We start from the raw sequence: 9,720 nt of genomic DNA, 5'->3' as shown, positions 1-9,720 counted from the left end.
GTGGAGTGCTGCTCGCTTGAATAGCTTCCGTCTGAAGCTGTTTGTTTTTGAAATATATATGTGTTTTGTGGGTTTTCGTGTGGGGAAAAAAAATAAGAAAAAAAAGGGGGTTGGGGGGACCCCCCCAAAAAAAAACCAAAAAATGGGTAAAAAAAAAACAAAAAAAAAACGACCATTTGGCATTCGACCAAATGGTGTCGACCAAATTGTCTGTCGACCAAATGTTTTCGACCATTTGACTGGTAACCCATTAGTATGAAGTATTAATAACCCGGAAGGGGGCACCCCCTCGAGATTCTTTGCAACACGCGATTAGACGCTGCATTGCTATACTAAGGGATCTAACCCTTTTATCTATGGAGGATTAATGCCAAATGTGACAGGGGCACTAGAGGAATTTAAGATTAATAGCCCTGATTTGAGAAAGGTCTCTGGGAGACCAAAACACGTGTCATTATCTAAGGGCATCTTTGGGAACATTTGGCGCAGTCTCCTTCTGGGTTATTAAAACCCCATTTGATAACTTGGCCTTCAAGCTACGCAAGGCTCACGTTCGAGCTCCACAATCTGGAAAAGCAATTGTGATAGGGGGTGAGGTGTGGCGGAGGGGGATGTTGGGGGGGGGGGGAGCGCTGTCCAAGGACAGATGTGCAAGAGCAGAAAGGGGAAGCTTGCATGAAAAGGAGGAAATGCGTGACTGGTGACAGACGTGTCAGATTCTCATCCCATGCTCCCTCTACAAGAAAAAACAAAGGAAACGGGCCACGTTTAGACAGAAGGGTGTGTCATGGGGCAGATAATCAGGGCAGGAGGTGTGTGCAACTACCCTCCTGCCCCCTTCCAATAGTGGAAAGATCCCACTATTGGATCTTTCCGCTCCAATGCAGTCTAAAAAAAAAAAAGGTAGATCTATTGGAGTGGCCTCCAACAGGCCATCACAAGACAAAATCTGCAAAGCGGTCTGCGGGAGAAGTTGAAGGACCAACACAACAAACAAGATTTGGTAATTTGTATTCGATTAATTTATTGTAATTATTCAGAATAGCCCTAAAGAGAATCCGTCTGACAGTTCATCCCTAAACCGGATCCTCATAGGTTGCTTGCATGCAAGGCCTTTTTATTTCAGAACCACCATAGTAGAGGCAAGAGGGAGCAAAAATCGGTCTCAAAGAAAGGGTCCTGTAGTGCAGGCTCATGGAACTGAGCTTCTCCTTGAAAGTACACGTCCAGTTTGGATATCTCATACTTTCTCATAGGTCCGAACGCACTTCACATCACCCATGATGCACGTCTAAGAAATGGGAAAAACAAAAAAAAAAAAAAAAAAAAAAAAAAACTTAAGAACCTGCGATAAGCAGCAATACAAGAGTTCAGTACAAGTCAAGATCTGTGAATGTATTGCAGTGTCACAATTAAAACTAACTTCTCGCATACTTCTTCCCACTCCTCACTACCCCTTGTGTTGGCTCTTCCCAACTATTGGCCCCTAAATTATGAATGCTCTTCCCTTGGACATTTGTATCACTCCGACATGGTTTTCAAGAAGCATCGCACTTGTGTCTCTTGCTTAACACAACTATCGGCATTTCCAACCTAATTTTGTCCTGCATTTCATTCTATTATGAAGCACTTGGTAAAAGCGTTATATATTAAAAAAATAATAATAAAAATCCAAAAAAAACAAGAAAAGTACAAAAAAAATAAAGTACCTTTGCCGTGGAGAGGTTTGTGGCAGCAACCCAAATGCGTGCTACGCCACAAAGCAAATATCCAGAGATGTGACAGAAGACTGAGCCAGGTCAGCAAAAAGAACCATTTGTCATGCGGTCTGGTTAACAAAGATCCTTGTATCCCCATATTGGTGATATCCAGGCACACGAGGAAAACGCTCCCGCCCGCACTCACCATATGGGCACATTAGAAGTGCTGCAAGCTAATTCCACTGCTCACCACTAGGTTCAGCATTTCCAATAATCATTGGAATATGAATGTGCATATATCCTCTAGATCATGGGTCTGCAACCTTTGGCACTTCAGAGGATTTGGACTACAAGCCCCATGATCCCTCCCTGTTCACTAGGATGGCCAAGAACGATGGCATTCTGAGACAGGTTCCAGACGACCACTCTACATTATTTCCAAGTCATCACTTACCACCACAAGAGTCTCATCCTTCAATTCCCTCCTTATTGTGGTTTCTTTTCCATCCCATTTCTGATGCTGGACCAGCACACCATCCTCGCATGTTACGGTAGTCTGGGGAGGGCAGATAGAAAGAAGCCGGTTTTACCGCCATTTCCTTCACCACACAAGTATCGGCAGAAGAAAACTACAACCCCACAATAAATCTCTACTCATAATTTAAGTAGCACTACTTACATTTATTATAAATTGGTTTATTCTTAAACATTACACAAGTGCAGTACTGATCGAATTCAGTTTCGACAATGAACCTGTTCACACCCTCTGCCCAAATAAGGAATTCAATGGAAGGCACAGGGGTGGCAGCAACCCAGAAAATTATGGCACATAGTTTTGCAACAATTAAAGTAAGTTTCCTGGAAGCGTGACTTAGTGGGTGTTGGGACCATTGTGTTACTAGTGAAAGGGAGGGAGACCATTGTGCTACTAGTTGCTGGTTGGTGAGGGCTCACCATAGAGGAAGTGTGTTCGGGACGTAGAATGTAATAAAGAATTGAAAAAACCTCTGCTCTCAGAATTGGCATGTGTTGGAATTTTCAGAGACCCAGGTACAAAAACGTGAATTGCCTGTTGGCAATCCGGTCAACATCCAAGTCTTGCATTCAGAGTAAAGCCAAGTATAGTCTTGGAGACCAGACTCACTTACTATAAGGAGGGCCTGCCACTGAAGTCATTTATTACACATTCATTATTAGTGTTACAGTGATGTACTGCCACTAAGAATCAAGCTACTTAGGATGCTTGGTTCTTAGTGACAATCGTGAGAGATGCGGCTCTCCTCCCTTACCTTCGTATGCCGGTCGTCTGCTGTGGTCTCATCGAACTCTTCGCCGAGTTTGAACTCCATCTCGGTTGTTTTGAAGGTGCTCTCTGTTTTGAGGTTATACTTGTCGCCATTTTTACCAATGGTGACTTTGAGTTTCGCTAGAGCACCTGCCTTCCTCGTGGCAAAGCCAACTCCTGCCAAAACGGGTGGAGAGGAAGAAATGCTTTAGAACATCATGGAAGACTAAACTTTCAAGCTACCGATAACTGTTTCACACCCAAAATCTAGAGGCCAACACTGATCAAAACATTAAGATACTGCTAGCAAACAAGTGTGTTTCTAGCACCAAGGAGTGAGTGTTACTTAGAGCCAGGCCCAATATTGGCAGAAAGTGGAAGCCAAGGAAGGGAAGCAGCAAACCCGTTAGTAGACAATGGTGAAGGTTTAATTGCTACATCTCACGTAGCACCAAACCTGCCAATTCATAAAATTCTACAGTAAAGACCTTAAAAAAAAATTATAAATTAAGTTAATTCTTTCATTACGTGCTTAACACCAGAGACCAGTCTCTAAGCGACCAGGATGTGATATGGGCTGGAGGCAACGTGTTTGTCTTGACAACGCAGAGCAACACAGGTTTGAATACTGGTCCTGACTGGTCTACGGTGTTTAGCACATGCAGCCTCTGAAACAGAATTAGAGCCCGTAAACTGTCAAAAGCCTACTAAACCTACAGCTGCTAAACAGTTTAGCCACTTCAGCTGACCACCTACACCATCTGCTAGGATTACTGGAATCTAGACTAATTGCCCAGAGGTGGCGACTCTAGGCCAACCAAGTGCCGAGATCCCAGAGGCTCACTGAAAACTCAATATGGGCTTGCATATATATCCCTGCATATTATATTTACTGTCTGAGGGCGCACATAAGTCAGAACTAAATAAAAGGATTTAGATTGAGGGTGCATTGAAAAGAAAGGTTTTCAGCCTCTTTCTGAACTCAGTAAGGGTTTTGATTTGTTTTCGTGAGAGATGGTGTTCCAAGTAGCAGGGGCCAGGACATCAAAGCTTGTCCCCATGTTCTTTGCCAGGCAGAATCTAGGCAAAGCTTGTTTGGCCTGGTCTTGTGATCTGAGGGAGCGTTAAGGTAGGTGGCTTCACATGCTCCGAGAGGTAGACAGGTGCATCATGGGTCAATCACTTGTGGGTTTGCGTCAAAATCTTATGCAGGGCGACCCCTGAGGTCTCCCTTGCTACCCTAAAAAGAAAAATTAAAAAATGTCTTTTTTATGCAAGTTCCTGGGCTGTGGCCAGCACCATGTGGCTCTTTGCTTCTGGAGTGGCTGGCTTTCTTGTTCAGGCCTCTTTATGGTTACACAAGTCTAACACTTTCACCAGTGACCCTCAATAAGAAAGAATAGGAAAACCAACTAATGTCTCTTTCTGGAATTCTATACAATAACTGCTAGACTCATTAAAGGTTTATTTCAGGCACACTTCAGGGTGTGAGTCACTGATTTAGTCTGTTCTTAACCATCTCAACTCAGCATTTCATCCTTCCGAAGCTGAGAAATGATTGGGTGATATTGTATGTATATTTTTTTATATATAAAGCACTATATAATAACATAATTATCATTTGGCCATGGACGTCTGCTTGCATTCACAGTTATTTGTTAATATGAGCCTGTACACACTGATCTTAATGATACATATGTTGATCCATTCTTGTATGAAATGTATATCATATTATAGTGATATCATAACCATGTCTTTCGTAGTGTAACAATGCTATGTGATGCCACTTCCTGTTTTGTCAAGGGTTGAAAGGTCATGTTCTATGGCTTCCCGTGATATCACTTGGAGTGGGATCAAATGACACTTCCTGTGATGTCATTTGAGGTCAAGGGGCATGTGATGTCACTTCTGCAACCCCTGGCATTTTGGTGAAATTACGTCCCTGATTTTATGGGAAACACGTTTCCTCATGGTCAACCAGTGCAGCTTTCTTCCCTCAGAGATGGGATGGCATCTAGGAATACCTAGAACTGCTCTTACTGCCCCATTTTGGGTCACTTTGAGTGCAGAGAAGTGGGCCGTACCGGCCAGAAGACTATTACAGTAGTCAAGCCATAAATGGACTAGGGATGAGGCCAGTAAAGACATGTTTTTCTCAGAGAGAAAGGGGCAAATATGACCCAGAGGCTTGTTGATAAGTTTTGGCAACATGCTGCCTCATGGTAAGTTCAGCATCGAGAGCGACACCATTATGGCAACCGGTATGATAGTATTGGCGATAGCAAAGTTAGCATACTTTGGGGGCTGTTTCTTTAGCATATGGCTGGACACAGTGATGAGAATCTGTTGTCTTGGCATTGAGGGCTATTGAGTTCACCACCATCCAAGAGTGGGTGGTGGAATATATGGAGTGGATGGCCTGAGAATCCTCGGAGTAAATGCCTGAGTTTTAGGATGACCCAAGTGTCATCTGCAGGACACCCAGGTCGTCAAGCATTGCCAAAAGTGGGAGGATGTAGATGTTAAGCAGAGTGGGTGATGGGGCATCCTGCGGGTGAATAATGTAGGAGAGGGGCAGCCATTGTCTAAGGCAATGCTAGCAGTGCAGGGCCCAGAAAGGAGGCCAGCTACTGTGTTGTACTCGAACAGCCTACCAGGGATTGCAACCTGGTCGCCAGCAGATCATGGTCGACCAGAGCAGCAAAACAAGGGCCAGGTGGCCTTGGTCGATGGAGGAAAGATTAAGGGCGAGCATGGCGGTCTTCCTGCCATGACGAGCTCGAAAACTGGATTGACGTGGGCCCAGTATGCCATTATCCTCAATGAATCTCTGAAGTTGCAAATATGCAACACGATCTGTTTTTCCTCAAAGTTATGGGACATTAGTAATTGAGCGATAGTCAAGATTGTCTTGAGTAGGGGTGATCCAAGCTTCTTTAAGGTCAAGGAGGACACACCCCTAAAGAAAGGAAAGGAGAACACACCCCTAAAGAAAGGAATTTGTTAAGTGTCAAGGCAGCGGATCACAAGCCTTGAAGGACAGGAATCGCCCTTGCATGAGGTAGGCTTCATGCAAAATATGATCAGCCACGGTACTGGGGTGAGGGATAATGCTGGTTGGGATCTGGCAATAGGAGTGAAAGAGTCCTGTGCTCAAGGGGGGCCCCCCTCGGGGTACAGGTCTTGTGAAATGTGGTGGTGGATTGCAGATGGGAACAGCCCAATGTGATTAATACCCAGAGTTTTCCAAGCGCGGCCCCAGCTTGGCCGGTGATACTGGCTGCTTCATGATCGCTTAAAGCACTGATATCTGGGAACATGCGGGTGGATGTTGTCCGCCCACTTCAGGGACACAAGCCATCCACCCCCCCCCCCCCCCCCCCACAAATCCCCCGTGTTTTTGCAATTTTTTTAAATACACATTTTCCACACAGCATTGTCTGGGATTCCAACACGAGTCGCACAACAAGAAGCAACCTCGAGAAGTCACTGACTTTCTACTGTACAGGACACATTTTTAATTATATTTTTAAAAAATTACACCTTATTTAGCAAGCAAAGTTTAAAGGAAATAATGTCCTCTTAGAAAATGCTTATTTTTCCGGTGGAGTTGGGAAAATACACAAATGTGTCTTTCAGTGCACGTTCACTGCCTGTGACTGCATACGCCAGAGTCCCCCCACGTGTCCACAGTGCCCATTTTTTCTGCAATCATCCTTACTGGTACAAGTGTATCAAAACCGTAACATTCGGAACAAAGACCGAGTAGCGCATTAACAGCCATACCACAGTTAGATCTGCTAAAATTGCAGCTCAAAGGGTGCATAGGAGCCGTCTGATCATAGTGGAGCCCTTCACATCTACTTGCTTTGTAGAAGTGTTTCAAAAGTAGTGGACCAGTGGCTCTGGTAGAGATGACACCAGCATATATCAATACATGTAGCCAGAGCAGATTGCCAGCCAAATTAGTGCAACAGGCAAAATGATGTCTCCTGCATTTTACATACACCCCCCCCCCCCCCCCCCCTTATATCATAGCACCTTTGTGATATCTGCTCTGGAATCCGTGCTTGCTACCTTCCAGAACAGCTACTTCAAAGGGGGCTCAAACTCGAAGGGGAAAAAAAAATGGCACTGACATTAATAGAATTTGACAATTTCCAAAGACTGGGTCTTCATTTCTTCTGGTCTGATAGGAGTGCCTGGCATGTGAGCCCCCATAGACCAAAGTCACATCTTGTGATATGACAAGTCATGCCATCCTTAAGCAATGATCAGACCACGAATGCATGCAAAGGATACAGAATGCTAAACCTAAAATCTCAGCTCGAAACAGCAGGACCCAATGAGGAGTTTGGGGAAGGTTCATCCCCCACCCCCCAAGCCCCCAATGCAGAAACCAACCCGTTTTCGGCGCACAGTCCAGTGACTGCTATAACCGTGCCCAGGCAAATCCCACACAACCACCCAACATTAAAACAGCATGATGGTTAATGATCAACTAACGTCTGAGCACGATTCAAAATCAGAGGGAAACCGGTGAGGAGAACCTCCGTCTTCCTCTTCCCAAGAAGAAGCCCCAGCTATAATCTATGCAGAATGTGTGAATGTATAGTTCAGTTTGGCTGTAAAGTAGATGGAACACAGAATGGTAGTAAAACAGTAGTGGCACTTTTATTAGCAGCCTGGGTAGGTGAGCCAGCCATACAGGTTGCTCTCACCCAACCAACTCGCTCAACCCTCAAGCACCTCTTCCCTCCCCACCCTTCTGCCACTTATTGGGCTGCTGTGCCACCATCTAAATTGAACAGGGTCTCCGAATGGAGCCCCGCCTTCCATTTCCATTAAAGCCCTCTACACGTGTTTAAATGGATGTGACGCCACGAGAGTGGGTCCCCTTCATTCAAACAAGCAAAAACCCGTGGTGCAATAGAAACGCCCTCACTGGCAGAACGGATTGGGTGACAACTGGGCCAGGGGCCATCATTCAGGCTCGATTGATGCCAGGGCCTTTAACTTGGCATCACCCAAACCGGCTCTGTAAAAAGCATAACTTCCTAATAATTCCAGCGAAGAGTCAGATCCTACTGATCAAACGACTAGGCTGAGAGAACGAGGTTTCTGTGAAAACCTGTTGGTCCGTGCGAGGGAGTGATGGTCAACCCTGCAGGTTTCTGCATTGCAGTGCTTCCAGCTACTCCTTCCCTTTGTAAAAGCAGGCCGCGAGAGTAGGGTCAAGATACACCGGGTGCAGCTGAGGGGACTGAGTTTTAAGCATTATCGTGGACTAGTACCTACCACCACTGCAGGGTTCAACAAAGCTGGAGGCTGCGACATGGGGTGCACGGTGCAGCTGTGGGGCTACTCCAGGACAGTGTAGGGCTTGTTAGACCTGTGCCTTGGGCCTCGCAGAATTACCGGTTGGGACCAAATAATTGTTTAAAAGGAAGCTGGAAAGGCAGACGGGGTAGAGAGTGGTACATGATAATTTGGCATTTATATAGCGCTACGAACCCTCAGGTGTGGTGCTCGATGAAGGCCGAGTTTGGCCCCGCCGGGATTCGAAGCTGCGTTCGCAGACTCTGCACCGATGTCAAAGCGAGTCCTACTCACTGTGCCACTTGATGTGCATCCGTGTCTAACGCAGTCACACAGAATGTCACCCCTCCCCCCCATTTCAATGCAGTGGCCAAGGAGATCGGAGGGGGGGGGGGGGGGGGGGGGGGGGAGCGAGGCGAGAGAACTGCGGCCCCAGTCGTTTTCGGATATGTGCTTTTCAGTGACAATCCAAAGCTTGGCCCAGTCGCCCACCGGTCCTAAAGCGCAAGAACAGGGTGTGCGCCAAGTACATTAACTGTTAAGCCCTCACGTGCCACGTTACAATTTCGTGTAATTGAGATAGTGCGGTGTGCATTCTGGTACCTGGAGTCCATTACCCGCTCTCCCCTTCATCTCATGTAGTTGATGAAAGGCGACGAGGAAGCAGGAGTCAGGACTAAGTAATAATAATACACCCCTCCACACCCCCCCCCATACACCCTACTGTATCCTAACCTGCAGCTCTCGCCTCGCGCTCTTCAGCCAACGTGTGCAAGGCGCGTGGTGGAAGGTGGCGCCACCACAGGAGACACATTGCATCTCCTGAAGGTGGTATGCCGCCGAAAGTGAAAAGTCTTGGCCCCTCTTACCGATGCTCTGCATGTACTCGTCGAAGCCCTCGCTGTTGTTCAACTTCCAGGTCCCGAGCAGGTGGTCCGCCATTTTGCACTATTTTTGATGCACCACTCAGCTATCGACACACTCAGCTATCGACACAGCTGAGACGGGGTAGCAGAGGTAATGCTGCGGCTCGCGCTTTTAAAGTCAAACCGGCTCTTTTCATCACGCCCCCGTCAATGGGCGGCTCCAACTCGCCCCTAGCCGGGAAGTGCAGGGCCAGCTACAGCCAGACCAGTGGCTACAGAGGTGCAGAGGTGGCCTGGGCCATCTGGCGAGGACAGAACGTCTCCCAAGGTGGGCATTAAATACGCACCCTGGCACTTGTCTCCTGTCTATGCCCTCGCTGGAGCCTGCAGACAGAGGCATAGCTAATGCGGGAAAAACAGAATATAGCAATTCAGACTAATTTAATCTAGGATCTTGCGTTTACAGCCCTGGGCTTTCTATTTACAAATACATTGGTGCGGGGTGCTGACAGCCAAGTTAAAAACTGCTGCAACTTCCAGAATGCACTAG

At 46.6% G+C, this 9,720-nt stretch overlaps 1 protein-coding gene across 1 annotated transcript; it reads right to left on the bottom strand.

Moving 5' to 3' along the window:
• Positions 1-1,035: 1,035 nt before the first annotated feature.
• LOC138497665 (myelin P2 protein-like) lies at positions 1,036-9,339 on the bottom strand. The gene is made up of 4 exons (XM_069621272.1): positions 9,174-9,339; positions 2,990-3,162; positions 2,155-2,256; positions 1,036-1,291 (listed from the first exon to the last, which is right to left on the bottom strand). The coding sequence occupies exons 1-4, from the start codon at positions 9,244-9,246 to the stop codon at positions 1,241-1,243; spliced, it is 399 nt and encodes a 132-aa protein (XP_069477373.1). The 5' UTR covers positions 9,247-9,339; the 3' UTR covers positions 1,036-1,240.
• Between the last annotated feature and the right edge of the window lie 381 nt (positions 9,340-9,720).

This window comes from Ambystoma mexicanum, chromosome 5q, assembly GCF_040938575.1.
Source record: "Ambystoma mexicanum isolate Mex_15411 chromosome 5q, UKY_AmexF1_1, whole genome shotgun sequence".
Taxonomy (NCBI): domain Eukaryota; kingdom Metazoa; phylum Chordata; class Amphibia; order Caudata; family Ambystomatidae; genus Ambystoma; species Ambystoma mexicanum.
This window is presented reverse-complemented; position numbering and strand designations above follow the sequence as displayed.